The sequence below is a fragment of the Ischnura elegans genome, chromosome 3 (genome assembly GCF_921293095.1).
Source record: "Ischnura elegans chromosome 3, ioIscEleg1.1, whole genome shotgun sequence".
NCBI lineage: Eukaryota > Metazoa > Arthropoda > Insecta > Odonata > Coenagrionidae > Ischnura > Ischnura elegans.
In genome coordinates this window covers 79,980,407-80,007,895 of record NC_060248.1, presented here as the reverse complement: position 1 = coordinate 80,007,895, position 27,489 = coordinate 79,980,407, and the positions used below count along the sequence as shown (strand labels likewise).

The 27,489-nt window shown below is 37.5% G+C and overlaps 1 protein-coding gene across 1 annotated transcript; it reads left to right on the top strand.

Annotated features, from left to right (window-relative positions):
- The first annotated feature begins 110 nt into the window (after positions 1 to 110).
- On the top strand, positions 111 to 26,101 carry LOC124156060 (protein MCM10 homolog). The gene is made up of 13 exons (XM_046530368.1): positions 111 to 198; positions 637 to 732; positions 3,946 to 4,336; positions 4,825 to 4,987; positions 5,066 to 5,217; positions 7,065 to 7,157; positions 12,283 to 12,451; positions 13,326 to 13,582; positions 20,903 to 21,167; positions 22,747 to 22,864; positions 23,892 to 24,145; positions 25,582 to 25,773; positions 25,986 to 26,101. The coding sequence occupies exons 1-13, from the start codon at positions 180 to 182 to the stop codon at positions 26,097 to 26,099; spliced, it is 2,283 nt and encodes a 760-aa protein (XP_046386324.1). The 5' UTR covers positions 111 to 179; the 3' UTR covers positions 26,100 to 26,101.
- The last annotated feature ends 1,388 nt before the right edge of the window (positions 26,102 to 27,489 follow it).

Sequence of the window (27,489 nt, the reverse complement as noted above, 5' to 3'; positions counted from 1 at the left end):
TTAATTTATTTTATATGTTTTTCATGCATTAGATTTAAAATTTTATCTCCTTTATACGATTATTATTGTCATATAGTTTCTACTTGACGAACATAGTGCAATTAATCTAACTGGCGCCAAGTCCTGTTGTTGATGTGAGAGCGAGCCCGCAAATAACGTTTGTTTAATTATCGTCAATCATGAGTGAAATATGTCAAGGTAATGCTATTTATTATTATGTAGAATTTATTCAAAGGTCATTAGGTGGAAACTTCTATCCCGAATACGGAGTGATGTAGAGACATTCGCAAGCAATGCTTGTAAAATCTATATTTACGTAGGCCCTTTTAACTTGTTCCTTCGAATTTTTAATTTATTTATATGATTCAGTGACAGATTAATCTGTCTGAGGATATTCCATCAGCAATGTGGGTTTATGCTCATCCTTGGTGTATGATGTGTCTGCGAATTTTCTTTTTCATTCGTTTTCTCGGGCTGTGTCTGATCCAAAACCTTAAACATACTTTGTGAATGTGGACCAGCGAATTCATGCGGACGTCGTCTCGATTGTTCGTCGAAGCTGTGTCTCAATTTTGTATCTGAATGAGCAATATTTTCGTTCAATGTGATCTTGATTGTGATCAATATTCATTGCAGATGCTCTCATCACAGGTAATGCTGACTCTGACAATGACATGGAAATACTTGGCAATCTTCTGGAAGGAGATTCGGATGCAGACGATTGTCCTAAAGGTAATTGCAGTTAATGAAAGTGAAAACTGGTGAGCAGGGAATACTAGTTTGGTTAATTAATGGCCGGAATAGCTGTTGACATAATGACTCGACTTAACTGAGAGTGGCATAACTATTTTAAGTGTGATAAATCAATTCCCATATGTGCTCCATTTTTCGAAAAGTGATCAAGGCAGCACTCTGTAAAGATATACAGGGACATTTTTGACCTTTTGGAATGCCCTGTTCAAATCTTGCTGCGTAGAATCCTGAATTTAGCTTTTTATTGGTTTTAGGCATTATTAACTGCACTAATACCAGGTATACCAATTGGAAAAATTCCACTTAAATGTGCTAAAGTACGACAACTTGTTTTTTTTTAATTCAGTGCCATCTTTGGTAATCCAAGTGTTGTATTCTTGTGACTCTGGCAAGGCCTGCGTGTACAGTCTATGTGGTAAAGCAGGAGCACTGGGGAAGGGCTTGGGGGGGCATTTTCACCCCCTCAGCATTGTTGCAGTCCCTTCAGAAATGAGGTTGTGGCTCACCTATTTTGGGTACTGCTTGATTTGCAAAATCATTTGTTCTTCCATCTGTTGGGACTTGACTCTGTTTTACAACACTGTACAAAATTTATTTGGTTTTATGAAACCTCCATACTGCTCTTTCCCCTTGTAGACACACCTCCTCTCCTTTCCTTACTCATATAGATATTTCCAAGAGTTAGCCCTCCCTCCCATTTTTCAGAGGTGCTATAGGCCTTCCTAGGAGTACGCAGCCATTTGGTAGCTATTTGAGCTGAGATATACCTAATGTCTTTAAGGAAAAAAATATTTTTTCAAGCGAGTAATTTTAAAAACTTATAAAGAGCTGTTACAGTTTCCTTAAAATGTTAATTTCATTCACCTTATCCATGCCATCTAACCTATAACTTGAGCAACCATGGCTTGCCCCCTCTCCCCCCCGTAGTTTTGATCCTGGGTATGCCCTTGGGCCAATAGTCCATGATTATTTTTAAACTTTCTAACCCATGACTTTCAGATGTTACAACATTATTTATTTATGGAAATAACATATTCCAATCCTGAAAAGTAAATAACAAATCATTTGCAAACCTAAGAATCACCTTTGTTGACAGAGGTGATGCATCACCTTGATATTAATGGTATTCCTCATTTATTTACTTCCACACCACCGAGAAAAGCATTATTTGGTCTTTCACTTTGGCCCAACATAAAAAATTCAACAATACATGAACATTCATGTCCTGGATTGGGGCAACCTACCTAGGTGGAACTCAAACCTTTGGTTTGGCTGGTGAGGGTTTTACCCCGCTGTCTCAGAGGCTAGCAAGTCTTTGGTGTTTGATTTTTTGTTTTTTTCCCCCCTTTCAAGATTGAGCAATGGGTGTTGTTTTATCATTGAATATTGACAAGATTATTTTGGACTATAAATCTGGTGAATTTCATTGTGATTGGGCACCTGATGCTAGTGAAATCCCTTTGTTAGAAATGATTTAGCTCAACATTGTCAATTTGAAGAGAGGCAAAGAATGATTTAATGAGACATTGCTCAATTTTCCATTTAATTTATTCATGTGTCATGTTTCATTATATGCTACGGCATTATCAAGTGTTGTGAGTGTCACCTAAGAAAATGTCCTTTTGCCTTGAGGTAAAAGTAGGGGTGTAGGTTGAGTCTCAGAGATGGGTATTTTGGGGTATTTGATAGGGAGGAAAGGTTCCAAAATGAGACTTGTCTTCTGACTGAAGGGTGCCAGATATCTACAATGGGTCAAGAAAGTTCCCAATGAATTCAGTGGTGCCACCTATGCTCTTGGACAAAATTAGATGAGGTCTATTGTTGAAGTATTGCTGTAGAATGTGGCAGTCCAGTGAGTGGAGCATCTGGTGATTTCAGGTGGGAGCAACTCATTTGATGAGTTTAAATTCGCCTTGCGGGCTGATACGTTGGCAACCCCACTCTAAAATCCTTGGAAGTGCTTGGTGGCTCAGGAGGAGAGACTGTGCCCCCTACCCTGAATGTGTTCTTTACATGCAAGTGAATAAGTTTGGGCTGACATCTACCCTCACGTATCCAAACGAAGCTATTGGTTGAATCACTGAGTATGAGAGTCTGTTTATTGCTGAATTTTATTCTAAGGAGATGCACGTAAATCAGGGTAATGTGATTACAAATGCAAGGATTACTTTTTGATCTGGAAGTATAATTACAGAGAATTCTCCATTTCAAGTGCTGTGGTTCATAGCTCTGTAGGAAAGAAATTATAAATATGTAAGTTTTACCATTTGTCTTGCTTAGTATTATATTCTTAGCAACATTTTAATGCTGGTTACTGCTTCCTAAAAGAAAGGCTCTGGAAATTATTTCAATATTCAAGTGTAGGGCCATAGATAACAGATAACTATAGAGAGGTGAATATAAGGATTAGAGCTCTTAAGCCTTCATTAGGAATTGTAAGATAAAGTGCTCCAATAGCCACAACATATTCTACTTGTCCATTTTACACCAATCCAGGAACTATTGTACTGGTTTGCGGGGATGGACTAAAGATCGCAGGAATGAAAAACAACCTGTCATCCGGCAAGCCTGGAGAATCACTCACTCACACGTACACATGAAGACACTAAGGCTAAAAAAGCCAGGAGAACCAATAGAGAGTCAAAAATGGGAAACAATTGACAGGGTCAAATTTTCCCCGAGAGAATAAGTGTTGCCTCTCAATTTGTTGGGAAATTTCTTTGATTCATCATACGTACCAAGCCTTGAAGGAAACTTTAGACCCTCCCAAACAAATATCCTTAATGTGCAAGGAAGATAGGCTAGCCCCCATACCCCAAATATGTTATTCACATGCCTGTGACTTGATCTGGGGTGAGGTCCACATTTACCCATCCTAACCAAAATTCAGTTTTGAATTAATTGAGTGTGTCATTGATGTTATTTGTAGCTTCAGGGGATATAAGATAGAATACTTAACTCATTATGATGCCCCATTGGCCGTTATTCATTTTTCTTATTTCTTCCTTGCCTAATACAACGATGCTTGAAATCACATTCCTTGTTGGGGGTTTTCGTTTAAAGTGCTGCAGATCTGTTCTTAAACGCCCATCATTTTATGAATAATTATGTCATTTTTTCTCCACTAAGTGGATGCAAATGACTCTTTCATTAAGTAATCTTACTGCATTGTTTTTTATGTTTCATTCGCAGAATCCGAGCCAATTCAAGAGAAGAAAAAATCATTGAAACCTCAAGAAAATGAGACAGAGGCAAAGAAAGAAAAGAAACCTAATCAGCGGCTCCGACTCACTGATCTCTTTAGTCAGAATGAAGCACCAAGCATTGTTCACGCTGGTGACACTGATTCATCGGAAGATGAAGACAACAAGTATTTTGAGCAGCAGCGTCTGAATGAATTTGGAAAAAGTGTTAAAACTATGATGAATCATATTGATGAAAGCAAGCGGCTAAGCTTGCCATTTTCGGGACCATCAGGGAAGAGCAAGACATGGAAAGAAAAAGGTCAATTAGCTGCCCCAGTGAGCCAAACTGCGAAGGGGGATTCTCTGAAGTTTGATCCAATATGTGGTATTAGAGTGGTGTAAGTTTTATTTTCTTTTTACATATTAATTTATGAGGTGAGATTAACTATTGTCAGCTGGGGAACGAGTATTTTAAGCCCCCTCAAATATTTGGTGGGTCAGTTTTTGGAGTATACCTTTTCAAAACAAACCCCTAAAACATTTCTGGCTACCGTCCTGAAAATTTGGATTCATTAATAGGCTTGTGCGTAGTTGATCTAGGTGCTGAAAAAATGAATTCTGAAATAGTAATTTATGAATTGTAAGCAAATGGTAGTGTGAAATATTTAAATGCACAACATTTCTTACAGAAAAAGTGTTTAATTTCATGTAAATGTTTTTCTGATGTTTATCTGAGTAACATTTTTGTAAACTGTAATCTTTTGTATGCTTTAACACACTATGTATGTGATGGTGGGCATGGTGGCACCCCATTATTGCAGAAATTTTTTGGGTACTCACTATGGTGTGAGAACTGAATATTGATTTTTCATGTTTTGATTTTCAGAAATCCTCTTGTCTCCTCAACATCAATGCAAGAAAAGTTAGCTGGGCGAAAGTTAGTCATGATGTCGTATATACAAAATCATATAAACAATGGCGACTTGGATGCTGATTGGGTGACTATTGGTGTAATTGTTCAGAAATCTAATGTCCAAAAATCCCAGAAGGTAAATGAACAAGGAATCAGTATTACAAATAAAATTTTGAAAATTACAATTATTTCATTGTTGGTTTCCTGTTTACAGGGTTCACAATATTCAATATTGACACTTAGTGATTTGAAATTAGGATTGAAAAAAGTGTCATTGTTTTTGTTTAGTGGTGCATTTAAAACACACTGGAAGCTCCCCGTTGGAACTGTGATGGGAATCCTTAATCCTAGCGTCCTCAATAACAGGTAATCTTTTTCATTGTCTTACTTTCTTATTTCTTCCATTTTTGTATTGAAATAATGCCTGGTTGTCAGCTAACCAGGAAAACTTGGGCTACTCAGGGATTTTTGGTCTTCTAGCAAAACTAGGGGAATTCAGCAAGTATCCTGGAAAAATCACCTTTTTGTCACATGAATTTTTATAATAATTGTATAAACTAGCCCAATGTGTTGAATTTTTGGGAAAAATCTATTGCACAAAATAATAATTTTTATTAGACTCTTTTTCTATTTTTCACAGAAATTTAAATCCTTACAATGGAAGCTCCTCTTCTAATGACTTTATATTTCAACAATTATCTGTTAAATACACCAACGGATGAAGTTTGCCATGAAAAAATATTTGACTTAGCCAGGATTCCAACCCGGATATCCCAATTGCCGGCCAGGTGTAATAGCCAGTTACACCACCAAGCCATTTTCTCAGAGCAAATTTTGGGATGGGTTTTACCAAACAAGATGTTGGCGTCACAAGTCCACACTGTGGCACATGTGGTGAGGGTCATGCTTACTAAGCCACTGTCGGCAATTGGGAGATCTGGGCTCGAATCCCGGATAAGTCAAATATTTTTTCATGGCGAACTTCATCCATTGGTGTGTTTAACTTTGCACCCGTGCGCGTGACTGCGTACAAAGTCACTTGTTCCGGCAGTGCTTTGAAATTATCTGTTAGTGTTGTAGCTTATCTGCATACTTGCAGCTCATAATTGGAAATCTGTCAGTAGAGCTGATTGTGTTCTGGACTTTGCTTCTAGATTACTGCTGCTTCTGGGTTTAAATTCCCTGCAATGTGAATAATGTTCAAGGCAGATAGCTTTTGGAGGAGGTAGTATGTAAAAGGAGTCCGCGTAGGTGTTGTATATGTATGAGAGTAATGTGGTAATTCTTGCATGGTTTTTTCTCATATGTTAATGTGTGAGCTTAAGTTTTATTGTATACATAGAGACTTTATTTAACTTCATCTCACTGGGGTGACTTGCATGTAGAGATAAGTTTTTTCCATCTTAAAATGGTATCCTAGGGTGGTCCATATTTGTCGATTTTTCAAGTTTCTTTTGGGACAACCTCTTATTTTATGCCAACTGGTATAAAAACATATCCTGTAAAATATTGTTGCAATTGAATAAAGGGAAGACGTACCGCATTGCGCTCAAAGTTGAGAAATTTTGGCAATTTTTTGTTTTTGGGATATGAATGGCGATAAGAAGCTGCTGGTATTTTTCAACTGATTTTATATGGTAACCAACAATACTTTGGACATTTTGCATGGTTCACCTAAAATATTTTCCAATTTTGACCTCTCGTCCCCGAGTGAAAGCCCCAAGATCGAGCGCTTGCCACCCCAGGCAGACATTATGGGTGGCACGGGGGTTGCATACTCTCAATGTTTGTTCATAATTCTCACTCATCATAAAACCATAAAATTCTTTAGATAAACTTTAAATTTTGTCAGTATAACCTTGAATGCAATATTTATCACTATTTATTGCCAAAACGGGCTAGTGTTTGGGCTTAGTGATTTATTCTCCATAGGTTTTGAATATTTAAAACGGAGGAACATTAGTGTCCGAAGACTTCCTGAACTTTGCATCAAACAAATGACTGAACTATTATTGCTGTCAGTTATTCCTACCCTATAAGCAATATTTACTCCAAAAATCAAGTTTAGATTGGATGCCAGTCTGGAAATCAACCAATTTCCTTGCTAAACCTGGATATCTCATGGTATTTCAATTTAACAGTGAACACCCTGTCATGCTGTATAAACCTTGTGGACCATTGCTATTGTCTTATGCTTTTTTATTTCTCTGTAGGGATTCCAGTTGTATTGCAACTTTATCAGTTGACAATGCCCAAAAAATTTTGCTGATTGGTACCTCAAAGGACTTTGGTTATTGTAAATCATGGTAAGAAATCATCTGACAAATAATAGAAACTCTCTTGCTATGTTAGCTAAGTATATGGAATTGAGTGGAGTAGATTTCTGGACACAGTAGGCTCCTCAGGAATTTTTCGTCACCTAAAAATATCACTATGCATGTATTAAATGGTGTTAAAATTTCACAGGATTATGTCTCAAGTTGAAAATTAACATAAGAGGAATAATAATAATAGTTAGCATTATTTAGTTTTTCCTGAAAAATACTTCATTTACCTCTGGATTTTTCATGGTTTAAATGAATGCATGTGTATTTGTATATTCTTCAATACTGGATAACATAAAAAAGTACTCATTTTTAAGTCCTTTACCGGTTATTGCTGTGTATTATTGGCAACCTATCTTGCTGTAGCTGTATTCATTTATCCTAGCTACATAAATTTTGAAATCACACAGATAATCGTGGCTGTTGACTAACTTTCCTAAGGGATATCTAAACTTTATTTCTCAGTGACAGCACACTGTAAACATATCACCATGCACCAATGAAATCTTGTTTACATTCCACAAAAATTCCTAAATCAAACAAAATAAAATGACTAGTTCATGCATATTAATGTAATTGGTAAAACTTTCATATTTTAGGTGATCATAGCATTATTTATTTATTTTCTGAAAAATACTTCATTTACCTCTGGTTTTTTCATGGTTTAAATGAATGCATGTGTATTTGTATGTTCTTCATGTAGGGTGTCTTATATTGCTTTGTTTGATTTTGCCTAGCATGTCTGCAAATCAGGAGAATTAAGAATTAATGGTGTATTTTAATTGCTGAAAATTTTTCTCGATTATTTATCATTTAACATTGTTTTTCTGGAACCTATAAATCACCATTTTGCAGCAAAAATATAATTTCTTATATAATCAGCAATGATCACATTCAGCGATTAAATTTTGTTGAAGACTGCACATAAGGTTATGGATTGACAGTTTGTATCAGTGAATAAATTACAGATGAACACTTACTAGCCTCTACGTCTTGCCAGTGCCACTTCCCCCATTGCCTTAACTTCTACAAATCCCTTCCTCTCCAGTTAGCCCTTGATTAATCATGGCATAAGCGACGTGCGACGAAATTTCCAGTTCTCTTGAGTTGTATTCAACAGCATGAGAGACCATAGCAATAATTGCGCAGTTACAATTGAAGCATACAGTTAAAGATCGTGGATAATATTTTTCTTGACTTGTGATCGTTTAATTGTTGAAGTATCTTTTACCTTAATTAAGAGTTTCTTTCTCTGCCGCTTATTGCCATTTTCAATACTTGAGCAGACGTCCAAGTAAACTTGAAACATTCCTTGTCGGCGAGAAAATTTTAAAAAATCCGTTTTACGAAGGGGATTCCAATGGAATTAATAAGCCCGGTGGAGCCTAGCATTAAAATGCAGTAATTCTGTTGATTTTGCGTCTGATTGTAATATTTTATAAAGATTGCAGAAAACATTGAAAGAAAGTGAAAATCGTGCTCGGATAAGCCACGCCCGGATAATGGGGAGTCTGCTGTACCTAATTAGCAATATTTCATCCAAAACTTTACTCAGCATTTTTGGCCTGAAGAATTGCTACTTCCCATGCGTGATGTAATATCTGTAACATACATTTTTCAAGTGCGTACATAAAATTGTAACTTTGAATTCATTTTGTTATAGTTGAGTGAGAAAAATGCAGATACTAATTGAAATTGAATAGTTCTTGTAGACCAAAGCTAGGGTGTTACATTCTATGGTTATACTCTATTGCAGTTCTGTAATGCATAATTACTAGTGATGGGTCGGTTCGATTCCTCGATTCCTCGTTTCTTCGATTCCTCGATTCTCGGCCAAGAACCGGAATCGAAAACGAGTACTTGCCAAGGCGAAAAATCGATTCCGATTCCAGTGGTACTTCAAACAACAAAATATACGACCGCGTTTCCAACAGTCATTTGAATGTTCGCGCCACGTAATCGTAATAACAAAACACATATCTTCCAGGGATGTGCGAGTACTCGAAAATTCAAGTCGATCGAGTAGTTGGTACTCGACTCGAGCGTTTCGAGTAGCATTACGAATGTCGAGTCGAGTAGCTAAGGTTACAGAGCTTTCGAGGCTAGTAGGTCCAGCAATCTGCCGACAGGAAGCGCTATCATGAAACTCATGTAATAATGCAGTTTTTAAAGCCGATAAGTCATTCTAATGCCTTGGCCTGGTAGTTTCAGCTTGCCGAATACACTATAGTTGTCGACGTGGTCGCCGAATACCTTTACGCCAGCCGCGGCGGCCGATCGTCTTCCTACCCGGCGCACACTGGTTCGAAATCGGAAAAAGCTGGAATAAAGTCCAAAATGACCTTTTTGGGGATAGAGACTTGAAACTTAGCATAAATACTCATAAATCATTACCAGATATAGATTTATATGCCATTTTACATAAATACGAACCTTTGGTGAGATACAGAGGCCCAAACATGACCAATTTTTCAATACCACGCGAGATATCGTTTTTCCTCAAAAAATCTTTGAATTTATCGAAGTGGTTATGCGTTGGTATGAGTTTTATGGAATAAAAAACGCAATATTCCTTTGATCTGGTGATTTGCCTATACTTTCAATGACTTTTGAAGATTTTGACTCTCATCTGTCTGGTTTTACAACGCAAAATGGTCTACCTCTTTTTCACGTGAAATTTGACATAAAGTAGACATTATCTTTCGTTTACGTAAAATATAACTCGGAAAATTTGATCCACAATATAAAGTAGAGATTTCTAAAGATTACTAATTAGAAATATTGGAAAAAAACGTTTGTGATGTAGGAAATAAGAGCGATTTTTCAATCCCGCGTTAAGGCTGAGCTACACGCCGCGGAACTCTAAGGCTCGGTAACTCAGGCCGATTTTTCAAGTTTTTAAAAACATTAGTCTTGAAAATCATCATTTAAAGCATGGATAATCGTCTTCATTGACTTCAAACACTAAACTGAGGATGTTAAAAAGGATTGTGTAGATGGACTAGACCATTTAGCGCATTACTCGAGTGAAAATACTAAGGATTGAATATTTTTCGGATCCATCCCACGCATAAGAAATATGCCTCGGGTATTGAAGTAAAGTGAAGAGATTATGTCAGCATGCTTAAGAGAGAGAAAAATGAACTGTTTCCGTGAAAGGCAACAACCGATACCCTTTTTCCCTTTCCACATTCGCCGAGGTGAGTCGCGCGGAAGGGGTAGTTTTCACACCACAAGGCTCATTTAGCCTTTTTTATTACTGCGTCCGACCGATGTGATATTCATTTGTAGCGTTTAGTTTCTTTCTTGAACTGAAAAAAAGGAGATTTTAAGGTTGATTAAATGACGTGAGAAGTATAGAATTTTTTTGGCTCTACAAAATGAAGTTTAGTTCTTTAGTTCGTTCGCTTCGTCCACTTGAATTCCATGAAGATTCAAGATCCAAAAAAATCGTTGATATGATTTTTAATAAAAATTCCAAAGTCTCTGAAATCTTGCAATTTTGGTAGGAAAGTACTTGCCCAGTCACACAAGTGTGTAGCAAAAGGCAATTTTCTGCAGGCAGTAATAATGTAACATGGAGACGTCAAAACCTGCTGGCTGAGCATGTAGAATAATTGGTTTTTCTGCTTGAGAATTTGAAAGGGCCAAGTATTACATGATTCATATACGTAGTATGCAATCTTTATTACAGCTAAGTAAATTTCTGTACTCAGGGCTCTCCCTTGTAGTTTGGATACATATATATGGTCGACATATTATGAGTGCCAATATTCTAAAGTAATACCTATCATGTTACACCACTTTTCAGGTATGTTCTGCTTTGAAATTTAGCTATTATATTTTAATTACATAGTGATGATATGAAAGATGCTTTTGTCAACTGACTCTTTCACAGAGTAATATTTTTTAAAGTGGTTTTCTAATTGCCTGGAATTAAGTGATGGATTAATATTTTTCTTGGAGCCAATGGCATCAGAATCGATGGAATCGGTATCGGTAGAATCGGAATCGAAATTTCAGAATCGGAATCGGGATCGGAATGGATAAAATTTTGGAATCGACCCATCACTAATAATTACATTTTCTCTTTCCTATTCCTGGATTATATACCTTTCTCATTGTTTACTTGGTAGTACAATAGGGTAGTTTCCTTAATGAAAGGTATTGATTGCGATTCGTTACCCACCATTAGTGTATTCATAATATACAAATTATTTGGTTTTAGAATTACCGGTTTAGACGAATGGCAATGGTCAATTTTATCCTCATCTGAAAAAGGCCAGATTGGCACCCATGCGATGCCACTCCACATGACGTCACAGTGACCTAGTTTCTATATGAGTAGATAGGAGTTTTACACCGTCTGAGATTAGCAATGCATGCAAGAAGGCACAGAGCTCAGGGAAAAATGTCTTAATAATCACCTATTAACACTGCCTAAGGTCGGAAAGTTTCCTTCATTTGATGAGGTATTAATAATCCTTATTTAAGCCAACTGCTACCAGCTAGCATGGTACTCGGCTACCTGCTAGCATCCTGCGTTGTATCTGCGCTCAAAGCCTAGCCCCAAGGTCACCTCATTTGCGGCAGTGGGAACCAGAATGACGTCACACGGAGTTTTCCCATCATTCATACTTAGCCCTCGCGTTTTCGCGCGCTTGAAAATTTTCACTTTTCATTTAATCGCGAAAAATAGATATCGTCATTTAAAAATCTAAAAGCGTGAAACACATAATCCAGGAGTAATAATCTTTCGATTTAGGCAATAAAAAAATAATAGGAAACGACCCTATTTTGGGGGATGCATGGCTGCCATGTTGAGTTTTGTCTTGTGAATTGAAAGTTCTTATGTTGTAGCTTTCTCTAAGTATTGTAGAACTGCTCTTTTTAAGTTCTGTTCATTTAATATAAGATTTGGGTAATCAGCTTTTAATCTGTTTGTCAAGTGCACCTAAGGGAATAAAAAGATTTGTAAATTTTTTTCAGTCACAAAATGACTATGGCGTATGATTGAAAATTTTATTGGGAATGGGTCATAAAACAGATGGATCACTGGCAAATTGTTTTGCTGGAAGTTATATCTAACAATTTCTTGTCATTTAAGGAAAAAGAATGGAGAGAAGTGTACTTCATTTGTCAACATGGGTGACTGTGAGTACTGTGTGTACCATGTGCAATCAGAATACAAGAAGTTCTCTCAAAGGTCAGAGCTTCAATCTCCTACTGGTGGAAGTCTTCAGTCCTTGAAAAATAAAGTGTTGGGAAAAAATGAGGTAAGAGACTTTTTCTGTTGGTTGGAGCAGTGGCGTATTTATGGGGGGGATGAGGTGGATGCCCCCCCAAACCCTCAGAGACATTATTAAAATATTTAAAACTATTGTCCAGTTTTAATGCATAATAACTGCATCTGTTTTAAGTTAAAATTTAATTGCCAAAATGATGTAAAAATGTATTTCCAGGCATGCCATTTTTCACAAATTTTCCCGAACCCCCTGTTGCCTGGGGGGGTTGCCTCCTCCATCTCCCCCAAAGCATATTCCTAGTTACACCACTGGGTTGTAGTATTAAATTAGGATGATGATTATATAAGGCATCTTAAAAGGCTTGTAATTAGGTGCAAGAAATTTATTTTCAGCCGTGTAAAAAACTATAAAATTAATTTATTTTCTTGCCAGTTTTGTAAGAGGAAATGGAGTTCATTCATAGAATCCATGCTCAGTTGGTAATGTTACATTTTTGATTATTGTATTGGCATCAACTCCTTTGTCACAATATTCGGCTCCAATTTTTCTGAAAGGAGTATACATACCCTGAAACTGAATATGTAATTAGGTACTGCAAAAATCAGTAAAATTGAGTAATATATAGAAGGGAAGGATCTTTTGCATATTGTATGTACTATTCAAAATGATTTGTCCAAAAATTATAGAAATGCTTGTTTACTGATCTTATTAAAGTAGATGTTCATTAGTCGTTACTCCTGAGGTTAATTTTTGTATTCAAACATATTTGTTGGTTTTGAAGATCAGTGTCATATTTTCCCATTTATCTTATGAGATTGAAGTAGTTATGTGGTAGGCTAGCAGTCCTCTGCCCTTCAATGCATGTAATTCTTAATTTTTTTCTTTCATCACGTTTTTATTTCAGGTCTTCTACGGGGGAAAGAGTTTTGTTGCTTCCAAAAAGACCAGCAAGAACAAAGCTAAAGATGAGCAGAGGTTAAAAAAACTTTCTGACTTTTTTGATGCTCCAAAGCTTGAACTAGATCAGAGCTCTCCCTTGGTTTCCAGAGGACTTAGCACCAACTATCAAATGAAGGATGCTGACCGATTAAGCCGGCTAATGGCCAGTCCAGCGGGCAGTTCATCATCATCATCTGCTCAAGCCCAATCTTCTCCCTCTGTGTAAGTAGAAATAATGATGTGATTGAATGCTTTTTCCATAAAGGAGTGTAGGCCCTCACTGAAAATGGACTAATGTTGAAGCTATGATGAAATTCCTCACTGTTTTGCAATGGGTTTCTACTAGGGATGGTCGGATTGGATACATGAGATCCAAATATCTGTGGATATTGCCCTTCACCAGATACATTGGATCCAAAGTCACAAAAGACATCGAATCTGTGTCAGAGATTTTAAATTAATGCTTCAGTTAATGCAGTGTCACATAAGAGTTCCAATTCTCTCTTCGCATGCACCAATACACTGCGATACTTGTCCTACTCGTGAACCATTTTGTTTAAAAGCTCTCGTAGGGGTTGCATCGCAGAATTTCAGCAATGGATAATTTTAAGGCAAAATATGACAGACAAGTAGAGAGATAAGTGCCATAATATAATAACCACGTCAAAAGTAACTATTTACGTCGCAGATTTCACAAAACCACTAACCCTCTCCCTCAGCCCTCCATCAGCCCGTGGCCAATTGCTCTGACATTTTTTTCCTCTCTGAGACCCAGCAGACCATAAATCATTAGCTTTGAAGGGAAATATCAAGTTAAATGAGAACAATGGAAACGTTATTAATCCCTCCCCCTCTCACCCACTGTCCTTTTTCAACTTACCTGCTTCAAATTCACCCGGTTTCTGGAGGCAACTGGAAAATTTGAATTTGGCCGATAATTTCTCCAAAGATAGAAGCCTACCTTCAGGTCTAAATGCAAAATATATAATACACCCATGCCTCGTATAGCACAAGGAATGCATTCCTTGGGGTCTTTGCTCTATACGAATTTGCATTTATATGAGAGCGTTTTAACATTGGTTAGATAGGGATGCGTTCCTGGTAGCATAGGTGATGGGTATCGAATTTCCCCTAAACCATATATTTTCATATTAAGAGCCTTAAAAAACCTTATTCATAAAGACTTTTAAAGTTTAAAATATCATTAAAGATAGTAGGCAAGCATTCAAAGACTTTTATTCACGTAAAAAAAAACATACGTGCTTTTGAAATTCCCTCGTATTGTGCGTGTGGGCTACCATATGCTATCTCAGGGGTTCGTAATGCATTGCCAATAGTTGACTACTTTTCAAACCAGTCTAAAAACAATTATTGTGTCACCCAGGCCCCTTTGTCACTCATCGAAATAACAGGCTAGTGCTAATTTGAATACTATTTCATTGCTCGCGGAGTTTGTGAATGATAAATCATAACTGGCTTTAATTTGAAGTCCCCCGAGGCATTAGCAGCTACATGAAACAGTCTTTAAATGCCTTGAAACCTGATCCAGTTTTCCTTCCCTCACAATCAATGAACGAGATTGCATTATTTTCCAAAACAATATCGTCTCGTCGATACTAAAAACTAGTTAAGGGGGAAAGGAGCCAATTTCAATCACAGCTTCGAGTTCGTCAGAAAATGTTGCAGTGACTGCACTATCAACACTTGCAGATTCACCTAATATCACCACACTGAAAGTAGCTGCTTGCCATTTAAAATTCTGGAACCAACCGGAGCTTTCACTGAATGTCTCGGAGCGATTACGACCCTCGTCTTTTTGTACAGATTCACAATGAACTTTCCGTATGTGTTGACCACTTGGTTGAAGTTGGTGTGGCTGAGATCACTGATGTTTTAACTTCGTCTTTATTCAGAATAAGGCATCGAGAGTTTAAACTTCCGCGCAATATCGTTTTGACGCTCTCCATTTTCAAAGCAATTGACCTCTTTCAATTTCTCTTCTAGGTTTAAGGGTTTTCTTCATAACTTCTTGATTTTTCTACCTGCATTCCTATTTTTTGCCATTGTTCTCATGGTTTTTACTCTGTATGGCTCTATCGAAATCACCGTCTACTACTGCACGGTATTCCTGAGATGCAGAGGGCCTATGACTGCTGGGAGGGAATGAAGCCATTGTGTTTGAGACTATTGCAGACCCTTTTATGTGTTGATGCTATTCATACGCAACTTCTATCTCCACCGTGAGTACCGATGACCTTGAAGGGTTTAGCGTAGATCATCTACCAGGAAGTCAATCGCCCAATAACCTATGATGGCCAAAATTACGTCTCAAACCTTATTGCTTCAAAAAAACTCATTTCCACTAGCTCCACGCTTAATTAATGATCTAAATTAACTATTGTCATTCTGTTTAGGAGATGAGATAAATTACTTTGGTAGGCCGACAATCTGGACTTAGTGGCGAGTAATGCTTTTGGCCATTGCACAACAATGGATTTCGATTTATATGAACAAAATAGAAGATTAGAGGCAAGCAATGCTATTAATATGCGTAAAATGATAGCAATTTCGTGTGTACTTAGCACAAGTTCACGTTTTATCATGAGAGTGTTAAAGTTTTTTGATTAGGCTACCCTGTGTTGCAATGTTTCCCCGAGGAACGAATATGCGCTACATCAAAATTAAGCTAATCGAAATTGTGCTATACAAGGCATGGGTGTATAGCCAAACCCAAGAGGTTCAGTATCACAGCCTCTTTATTGAGTTAACAAGCAACAAAGGGCTTTCTGGTTGTGTTTTAGAAGAAATTGAATGGTATTTTTGTGAACCTTCTCTTTCAAATTCTTGGGTAATTGAATATTGGAAGACAAAGGAATCTCCTTCAACACACACGTAAGAGGCTAGCGAAAAAGTTTCTCTGTAATCCCCCTGCTGCTGTTGCCAGTGAGACAGCCTTAAGCACCACTGGCTTATTATGTGATACTAAGTATAGCTGTTTAGATCCTGAACATCTAAAGATATTAGTGTTATTTTAAAATAACTTGAAAGCTTATAAAAATGATTTTCAATTGGTAAAAATATTAAAATGTGTATGATAATCAAAATAGCATGCCTTTGATTGTAAAGACTTGAATAATTACTTCGTTTTATAGCAGGCAATTAAAAGTCCATTTGGATCTGAAAATATTCAAAGATTCGACTCAGAAAATCAGGGATCCAATTCAGATTTGGATCCAAAAAAATTCCTGAATCCATCCATCCCTAGCTTTAACCCTTTTGAACTACAGTAAACTCTTGATTTTACGAAGTCAGTGGGACCGGAAAATTGGCACTTCGTAAAATCGAGTTTCGTAAATTCAAACCTTTTTCATAAGTCACGAAAAAAATGTTCGCTTTTGTTTCTTCCGCCGTTTTTTGTCTTTAGTGGTCTTATTTAAATGTTTTCGGTGGTTATTCTCGGTATAATTCATAGAGAAGGCTTTTTGCTATCGATTTATCATGTGAAAAATCGTTAAATAATTATACCACTATAAAATTCCCATTCCTTGTTCATACTTCAACATCAACGATCGCTAAAGAAATTCCCGACCAGTTTAGAAAACGTAATCAAATAATGAATTGCGATGTTTATTATAAGAATTAACAGTTATAAATTTGTGGTTAGGAGCCAATAGTTACTATTAAGTATGGAAAAGATAGATATTTGTTTCTGACACCCACGGAATTTTAGCGGCAGCCGGCCTAACCGCCATTTATGTCGCCCTCTATCGCTCAGTGACGAGAAAAAAAGAAAAACAAGGGTCTTAGCCCGTTTCCAAAATAGCCTTCGTAAGTTAATATTTCGAGTTACTTCGTATTTTCAGCAGAATGTGCTCTATTTTCACTGAGATTCAATTACGATCATAAATAACGTAGGATGTGATTATCTTCTGGCGAATATTTGAAGTAAATTCTGTTTGATTTCTCCGTCCGACTACTGTGTTCCATCATCTTCGCAGACGTTGCCATAAAAGACTTAATTCTTCATCAGGACTGTATTCTTCATACCGGGTGTGAGGTGACCTGTTCATATAGTATGTTTCTCTCCTTTTATGCCGACAGGAGCAAGGTTCCAACCGGAAAACGACAGGAGAAACATCTTACAGTATCGGAGAAATAAAAATAGAAACGTTATTATCCACATTGATTGTTTTCCTACAAGAGACGTTTTATCATTTCTCAACGTGGTTAAGTATTGGTTCGCTAGCGTGAATTCCCAAAAAATGACACGCAAAAACCTGTACCGTCACCTCATTTAGTTTTCGTGTTCCTTTCTCCGCCGTATTGAAAGTTAGGCAAAGGATCATTGACATAGAGAAAAGATTTTCTTAGTTTTAGCACTAAAAAATAGTCACGGCATAATCGTAAATAAATATAGTGTGGAAAGAGCAAAAAAATTAATTTCAATTGAAAAGTCAGCTGAGAAGAAAAGAGACAATTATAAGCGCGGCACCATTTTCCCTATAGTGGAAGATACTTCTTCCGCCTCTCTCCGGTTAATAACCTCCCCCCGTTGCAGGTAAAGATGAACCATGCCCTTCTCCACAATCGGGGAACGTTCCCAGTGGGTGGGGTGAATAAGAGTGGGATGGGGATTGCCTGAGGGAAGAAGTGTGGTCAGCACAAGGACTGGTGAAGGGGGCAGGGCAAAGAAGGGTGGGGAAATGGCCTTCAGCTCTGCCTCAGTCTACTTTTGGGGGCCGTATTTTTTTGCGACGCACACAAGCTCAGTCTCCTTAGGGAGGGAGTGAATGGGAAATGCTGGGGAAGGAGGGGTTTGGGATGCGTAAGGTGGGTGTCAGCAAGATCAGCCAAAGGCGGCAGGAGGGAAGGGACGGCTTTGGAAAGACAGAACCACAGCATGGGAGAACGGGGAAGCGCGTGAGAAGAAAGTTCATGGTTAGACTTGGAAGTGCGTCTTCATTACGAGAAGCCTGAAATATAAATTGGCGGTAAATAGAGCCCAGTACTTAAGATATTTAAGTTGTTCATTCACAAAGGCCAATATATACACGAAAAGATAATATGGCGCGGATTGCATGTATCAACGTCCATTTCGGGATGTTATTAATTTCTGTTCCCATTTATAAAAGTAGCAAATAGATTTGAAAGAATGATAATCATGAATAAAAATATCTAAATCGATATCCAAACGCACATGAGCAAAATAGATGAATGTATACATACCGATCCATCGCAAGTAATACCGCTCAAGCTTCTTCCGGTATAGGACTTTAAAATTCTGGATAATGCCTTGGTCCAAGGGCTGGGACTTGCTAATCGAGTTCGGGGGTAAAAAGAGGACTCGAACATTAGCCAATTTTAGATCTTCCACGTATTTATGAAAGGTGGCATTATCCATTATTAAAACAATTTTGCTGTTCTCTCCAGCAATTTTTCTCTGTAGACGTATAACCGTTTGCTGGAAAATTTCTCGGGTCATCCAGCTGTTTTTATTTGCATGGTAAAAAACGGGGAGGGCTTCCAATTTTACATGTTTTAAGCACCGTGGCCTTTCAAATTTCCCAATGACAACGGGCTTATTTTGTCCGTGCCCGTTTGGTTGACGCACAGCCCCACAGTAACACGCACTTTACTCTTTTTCCCCCCATGGCACCTTTGCCCTTTGAAACCCAGGGTTGCGTCAGGTAATGCATTAAAAAATAGCCCAGTTTCAGGGGCCAGCGAGGGTGAGCTCGTCGAGGAAAGGGTCCCGGATTAGGGACCCTTCGAAGTGCTTCGGTGAAAAGTAGTCAAGTAGTCTTCGAAGTACGTTCACAGCAGTGCAAAGGGTTAATTAGGGGTGTACGAAATACTCCGCGCGACCTTCCTGACATGTTAAACTACGAATTATTGTCGATGCTATGTTTACGAACAGGCACGTAAATAGGGGCATAATGTCAGCCGCGATATTTTAACTTAACTCCTACTCCCCCTAAATTCCCACAGTGAGGTTTTTGGCGACCCATTTCTCTCCAAAGTTGCATTATCATTTATGATTTCCCACTTTTGATGGACCACAGTTGGAAGCGCTGATTTTTTAGCTACTTACGCCGGCGTAACTAGTTTTGTTAACAAATTTTTCGCCGTAGTTCGTATAAACGAATGCCATTTGCTCCTAGGGACCGAGCCGAGGTTCGTAAATTCAAAAAAATTCGTATAATAGAAACTTCGTATAATCGAATAGCGCCATGTATTTAGCATAGGCTTTTCACCGGGACCGCAATATCACTTCGTAAAATCGAAAACTTCGTAAAATCCTGCTTCGTAAAATCAAGAGTTTACTGTACCTACAGTGAGTCCTCGTTCTACGTCACCCCGTTTAACGTCATTTCGCGATAACGTCACGAAAATTTTGAGACCGTCATTCGTTTATCGCACCTACGCTTCGCGATAACGTCAAGTCTTTTAAATTTCGCGCGAAAAAAAGGCGAAGCGGTGGGCGTTGCAGGTTGTTCGTTTTGTGGGCAGTAATACAGTCAGTCTAAGCAAAGTGTAAAACGGTGTGTTTATTCTTAACTGCGATTACGGTTTTAGCAAAAATTTCTTCAAAATTAATTCTTACGTAGGTGCGCAAGGTTTTACTTGACATAATGGTTTTCAGGAACCTAAAAAGTGAATTCAAGGTATTTTTCCGTGTAGAACTCGGAGTTTTTGTCGTCACTTTTTTTGCCGAGTTCACAATAATTTTGGTTCCTGTAACTGCGACGATGTTTCAGCGATGATGATGCCCAGGCCCCAGGCGACGCTCGCCCGGGCGACCACCATAGCGAAGCCGAAATGCAAATGCTGGAAGATACAAAAATGGAGAAGGATTTACGTCACCGCTGCTATTGTCGTCGATGAAGACAGGAACTCGTTCAATGGTGTGAGGCTCAACTTTGTAGAAGTTGAAGTTCACAAATGAAAAAACGACTTCGTTTTTGATGTCGTACCGTCAAAATAAATTAGTGGAAGAAAACGAAGTCGTTTTTTCATTTGTGGACAGGAACTCGTATCTATGCGATAGTTTGGCATTCCCACCGTACAAATTGCCCCACAAATGATACGCTTACATTTTTTTCGCGTAGGAATTGTGAGGTCTAGGAGCCAATATTCACTTTTTACATTATTTCTTATGGGATATTATGCTTCGATTAACGTCATTTCGTTTATCGTCACATTTTTCAGGAACGGTAAGTGACGTTAAACGAGGACTCACTGTATTTCCTTATCAGAATGGAGTTAGGAAGTGAGTTAAAACTCTTGTTTCAGTGGGTTGTAACAGCTACATATGATCTTCGTTGTGATTCACCTGGGAAGCACACTCTTTTAGTTTAAGTTATGTCTAAATTAATCTTAGTTTCTACAGGTACCTCAACGGAGATAAAGTCTTTACGACCCATTGTCAAGACATTGCCAAATTGGTTTCGATTTTTAAATTTCTTGGTCGTTTCAACTTTAATTATGCCATAATTGTACGCAAAGGAAGTGTCATTCAATGTTTTCTACATTTTGTTGTAGTTTGAAGTCTGCGTCAATCACCAGAGGTAAATGTGTTCTTGAAAGCCTGGGAAAACTGAATAAAAAGGCGGAAGCTTCTCCTTCTCAAGTAATGCAGAGCATTAGTAGGCAAGTGAAGAAAGTTGAAGCAACCCCATCTCAGGTCATTAGCAGTCCAAAACTATCCCAGGCATTTTTGTCTCCAATGCTTGGCAGAGGGGCGAATGGCGGAGGAAGTATTGATCTGGACTGTTCCTTCAATCAGAAGCAGAAAAACCGGGCAAAGGTAAAATTGAAATTTGGCTGTATTAAAGGTTTTTAGAAAGTTACCCAGATGCTTGGCAGAAGCAAAGTGTGTCAGCAGCATATAGGTAATTCACCTGTATTATATGCTGATGACATAGCAGTAATAGTTTCAACCAATGCTGTCAATGCTTTAGCGATCAAGCTCAGTCAGTCTCAAATGTGATTAGTAGAGGTCCAAGAAAGTGGTTTTATTTTTCGCTAAAATTCGTTTTAAAACCATGTGTTTTCGGTATGATAGAAAATCTTGGCGGTGTTATTATAATGCTATAATTTTCCCACATTTTTAGGCATTTTATCATTTTATGGCAAACGTTTCATGAATACTTATACTCTTATTAAGCATTTTACGTAACATTTAACACAATTTGGATTGTACAAAATTTCTGATAAAACTAAATGAAAGTAAGTGTTCAATTTATATTGGTTCAAGGTATATGAATGGCTCAAGTATGTAGTCTTGGTTAGTACGGAAAATGGTAAATTCCCACTACCTCATATATGTAACTTCGAGAGCTATTCCAGAATTTTTGAATTGTCACGTTTCTCTGCACTAAGTAAAGCCTTTAAATATGCTTTTGTAGTAGCAACAACAAGCTCCTCCTTTGCTTTCTTTGACTGAGTGACTGTGTGTTCAAATGATAGCTGTCGTTTTGCAGGTCCCCTTTCTTTCGCACGTTTATGTGTATCGCTACTGATGTGCTTTAACAAATTGTCACATCTTTCAAATTAAAATATTTTATCGCAAACTTTGCACAATCATACTCTGTCTTTCACATAAAATCCTTCTCAGCTGAATTCACTTGCCCTGGTATGAACAGTATCACTAACTTTTGGCATTTTAAAATTCCTATCCTTTGTTCGATATTTAAATCTGGAGCTACGATAAAAAAAACAGTCCTACCGCAAAACACAACCTATCATGATGGTGTTTTCAAACTCAGTGCTGGGTAGCTGCGGTATAACCATAGTACTATATAATTTACAAATTGGCCGAAATGTTTAATGTCGCTGGTTCCCTTTTGATAACCATCCCCAGGTGTTGAGGGAAGGTAGGACAGCAGCTAGATGCAAAAAAATTGCTTAGTTCTGATTATAGCTGTTGCCAATCAGTCAGGAAAGGCAGTGAAAGAAGCACACTTAACAAAACATAATCGGATTCAAAGAAACTTGAAAAATTATTTCCCATTTATCGATCCTGAAAAATCTAGAATGAAACGCTTTCTCACCTGAAGAATTAGGTATTAGATTTGGCCAATGATTTGATCAATTAATCGCGAAAAATAGATATCATTTAAAAATTTAAAAGTGTGAAATACGTACTCCAGAAGTAATAATCTTTCGATTAAGGCAATTAAAAAGAAAACCACCCTATGATATATTTACCTTTTAAATTAAATAATTAAGCTGTTTTGCTGTTTTATTATTTCAAATCATGGTATGGTTTTACTCTTATTAACTCCTATTCATCCATGATGTGAATGATCTCAAAGTCATTCCTTAGTCAATGTGCAATACCTAAGTAGTCGCTTACTTTATGTTGTTGTGTTGTATATTTTTAGCTTCAAGCCCTACAATGGATCAAGAAGAATGGACCACTGCAGAAAAATGATCCAAACGCAGTCAAAAATGAAACCAAAGCAGTATCAAGGAAGAGGAATAGGGATGCTGAAGGAGAGGGTGGGTATTTTGAGTCCTCGCTCACAAGTATTCATTATTTATCGAAAGCAATACTTAGGCATGTGAAGAAAAAACTCAGACGTGGCCATTCAACGAATAGGGAAGATTATAATTCCTGATTTCTCCTGGAGCTTCAAGGGCTTAAGATGCTTTAAAGCTGGTTGTGTTTTTCCAGAGATTGTAAAATGTTGGTTGTTTTCTATTGGAAAACCCACATAGTATCAATCACAACTTTTGATGTAAAGATTTTCAGTTCAGAAACTCTGTTCTTGTCTCTTGATCCCAATCATGTGTAGGTAATTTTTATTATTTTCTATGGTATTGTCTGTGATATCACTTGCTTTTGGCCTATGTTCCTTTAAAATATCACAATTAACTGCAGTAATTTTTAGCAAAATGACCTGTTCTATTAATTTTATCAATATTCTTATGGTGGGTAACATTAATAATCATGCAATACATAATAAGTATAAAAATAATTCTTTAATATACATTAACATTGTATAAATCTCACTGATTTGTAATGACATGGAATTGCTCTGAAGAGGCAGTGCTTAGTGAGTGTATTAATCCACCAGGACAACTCTTGCCTGTTTACTATGTACATATTTTTTTCATATAGATAGCTTGAATCGGGCAGATATATTGTGGGGAGGGAAATTTTCCCCATTCAAAGGTGAGAGAAAATAATTTCTAAGGCTAATAATTATTTTGTATGTATGCATTGCCTTCTCTTTGAGAAATTTCCCACTCCCCTCATTCTGAAGGTTATATGCCTATCATCTGTCAATATTTCATATGTTTTTTGTTTGTGGATTTTCTTGTTTTTGCTTGCTGATGGGAATTGTGGTACCTGAGCTTATAAATTTTGGGAAGTTGATTTTTAATTTTACTCTTTATGAATGAATTTGGAGAGGTGTCACTGGCCACCTTTTTGGAATTCCTCTTCAACTGTTTATTCTTCCTGGCCAAAGAAAGAGGTCCCCTCTCTCTCTTATTCAATGAGAAATTTCTTTGTTGTGTGCAGGTGCTGGAACCAGTCAAAATGTTTCTCCAAATAGTGTGAATAAGAGGGGCCCTGAGGACAACCTCTCCCTTAAATTTAGTGCTGAGAAAATGAAGGAGTTGATGGAGAAAGGCTCCAAGCATGCAGAGTTGTTGGAAATTGCAGACTTGGAGGCTGAAGAGAAATATTTTCACGGCTTAGAGAAGAAAGAAAAGATGGAGGAAAAAATGCTGAACACTTACAAGCTGGAGTGTAAAGCAGTGAGATGCCTGAAGGTATGCAATAATTTCATTAATTATTAAGAATTATACCAATTAAATCCATATTGTAACCAGCCCGTTCAATGGGTCCTCCCTTCCCCTGATGCCTACGTCCCAAGGAAGTGGTTATTTGCACGAAATTAAAAAAAATTGGAAAATTTTGAAATCCCAGATGGGTGTTGGGGTTCGCCCACGAGTAAAATACGCTGATGATTCGGATGGAAATGACGGTTAGCCACCTTACAATACAGAAATAACAATTTATTATAGCATCAAAAAGAATTGTTGAACAATGAAAGGACCAAGTTATAACAACCAAAGATTAAAAAAAATCCCTTTTCCCACACACGAACAGTGTTCACTGTATACGAGGCGGGGGGTCTTCACTGGGGGGGGGAATGGAGTGCAGATACTTTACGTTCTGTCCTTGACGTTACTGCGTCCGTATGGCTCCGCGGTGTCGAACTTCCTGTCCTTGGTTTCAATTATTTCACTCACCACTCACTACAACATCGTTGCACTCCTTTTTCTGTCCTCCGTCCTAACCCGCCGCGCCTTTTTATGCCGTCCCTAGGGACGGCGGCGTGCGAAAACCAGCCATACTATCGAATCGGATGATTCGATAGTATGGCTGGATCGGGCCTCGATCGGGCCCGCGAGTTCAAAACAAAGCATACAACATAAAATAAAATGGTTGGTGGCTAACCGTTACAATATATGTGTTCATTTGGGCCTTTTTTGTCAAGTACTTCTCATGGCCAAAAAAAGCTGGTGTTTTAAATTCTTGTATCAGTGGCCAAGGGTAGTGCAAGAAACTGTGAGCATCCAAAATATATTCATTAAAACATTAATATGTGCACTGAATTGTTGAAATTCAATTAATATGTGTATAAGCTTGATCATCCACTTCATGTTCCCAAGAAAATGGGATTAAACAATATTTTACCGAAATTTCCAAGCAGTTATGATTAATTGATTTGGAACTTTAGGAGGCTGACTGTCATTACCCTCCCAAATATGTAGTACTAGCTCAAACTCCCCATGTGGCACTGCATGCTTATGTCTGACCCAACTTGATGTTCAAATGCTTAGAGACTGGTTTCTTGAATATTTCCGTGTCTCTGCAAATGACAAAGAGTGGGCAAGGCAGAACAGGGAATTAAAATGGCATTGCATCCAGCCATGAAAATGTATTGCAGATGGTGGACTGATCATGGAGTAAAAATAGCATATCACTCTAGATATAAGGTGATGACTTTTCTTAGGTCCACATCATTCACATGTGCTATTTGCTGAGAGCTTTTTTTTTATCTTATATATGTATCCTATAAAATGCAAAAATTGGTATTTAAATCATGGTTTTTTATGCATTATTAAATGTGTGTATTGTGAATGATTGAATCTTGAAAAAATTTCTTTAGGTGTTTCACATTGCTCCATTATTATTTCAGTGCAAATATTTGGCATTTTCTGCCTCTGAGTATTGCAAATCTGAAGGACATCCAACAAAGGTTGTTAATGCTGTGAAGCGATTCTTCAAGTGTCATGATTGTGGGAATAGGACTGTGAGCCTAGAATTGTGTCCGTTGAAGCCTTGTAACAATTGTGGCAGTGCGCATTGGGAAAGGGCTCCAATGATGAGGGTAAGGATGCATCTAATGGATATTTTAGCTGATAGTCAATGTAATTTCCTTGAAAATGATTCAATTATTTCATCATTTAATCATAATGTAAGTTTGTGTTTTCTTAGCAGTATTTATTGGAATGGTATGCTACAATATTAAGTTATTTACTTTGTATATTAATGTACTTTGGAGTTGAATTACTGAGAATATATTACTTTTATTGCTTTTAGGAGAAGAAGGGTCCAATTCTTCCCTCAGAGGTGTTGTCCATAAGAGGCCTTGAAGAGAAATATATTGGCTCTATTCAAACTGGTGGTAATGTCAATCTTCTTGTACCTGAATGATTTTTTAAAAAATGTTTTATATTTATTAATGGACGAGGCATCTGAGGCCTTACAGGTTCTTATAAATTTTACTGATGTAAATTTTAATGTTAAATATTGTGATATTTTTATAATTTATGCGTGTATGTATGAAGAGTATATTGAATGGAATTCATGTGTGAAATGCTCCAAGATGCTTATTGCTGTTTTTCTGGGCAAGTTATCCATTAAATCTGTTAAGAATAATTCTCAAATGTTATGGTCTTTGTTGTCATGCCAATGGTCAAGTTATCCTAATCCCTTAATTTTTTAAAAATATTTTAGTTATTGTTGTAATAGCTCTTACAAGGGAAGTAGGCACCTCAAGTGACACCACTAGATTTAGTTTAAATTTTACTAGGTCATAGGAAATTGATGCCCATGAAGTCAGTGGCGAGTGGGAGGGTCAGGTGGGTCTGGACCCCCCAAAATATAAAAGCACACTTACTTTTATCACAAAAGAAAACCAGATATTGGAAAATCATTAATTTACAATATATTTTTTTTTATGAAGTTTTTTCGATTATGAAAAGTGTGAAAATTAGTTTAAAACCCTCTACTTAATACCTTGTTTTTAAAAAATTTGGTGGACCACCCCAAACAAAATTCCTGGCTACATCTCTGTGTGAGGTGTAACTTTTTTCCCAGCTGCCAATGCTCTATATGTATGTTTTGAGATATTTGCGATGAAAAGTACCAGAAAAACGTCTAAATTTGAACATACCGCAGCACAACAGTAGATCCTTATATGTAATCCGTTGCTAGGGTTAATAAGGGACGTAGTATTATTGTGCTGCAGGCTGCACAAAGTATCTCGAAAGTTACTGAGCGTTGGCAGATAAAATGAAAACTACACCTTTTGGGTATCCGTTTCCTATTAATTAGCAGCATTTGAGCAAGATCTACTGGTGACACTTGAGGGACTTTCCTTGTTAGAGAAATACTAGAATGCTCTGAAGGTTTGATCAGTAGATGAGGTGTACTCCAGAATTATCTCCCTTTTATCCATGCTGTCCTTTTTTTTAGCCTTCTGGTAAGCTCAAGTCGGTCACATGGATAATATTGTTTTGCCAATGATATAATAGCCTAAGTGTGATAATCTATGAACCTGAAATATTTTACCAAAAAAAACTAAATATGTACAGTGCAACCTCGATATAACGACACCCCACGGTGTACTAATAAACACTCGCTATAGCGAATTGTCGCTTTACCGGAGGTGGAGCAAATAATAGCCAATATACCTTTTGCGAACAGATATACAGGAACAGGAGTGGTGCGGCGACAGATGAACATCTATCCGATAAACGTAAGCATAAATCCAGACGAAAGGCGATGTTTTTTTTGCATCACTAAATTTCCTAACTCAAAC

Bases quoted from the DNA above. Each gene is read 5' to 3' on its own strand.
- LOC124156060 (XM_046530368.1), top strand. The intron at 21,168-22,746 runs GTAAAATTGAAA...GTATATTTTTAG, and splicing joins AGCAGAAAAACCGGGCAAAG to CTTCAAGCCCTACAATGGAT. The intron at 22,865-23,891 runs GTGGGTATTTTG...TGTTGTGTGCAG, and splicing joins TAGGGATGCTGAAGGAGAGG to GTGCTGGAACCAGTCAAAAT.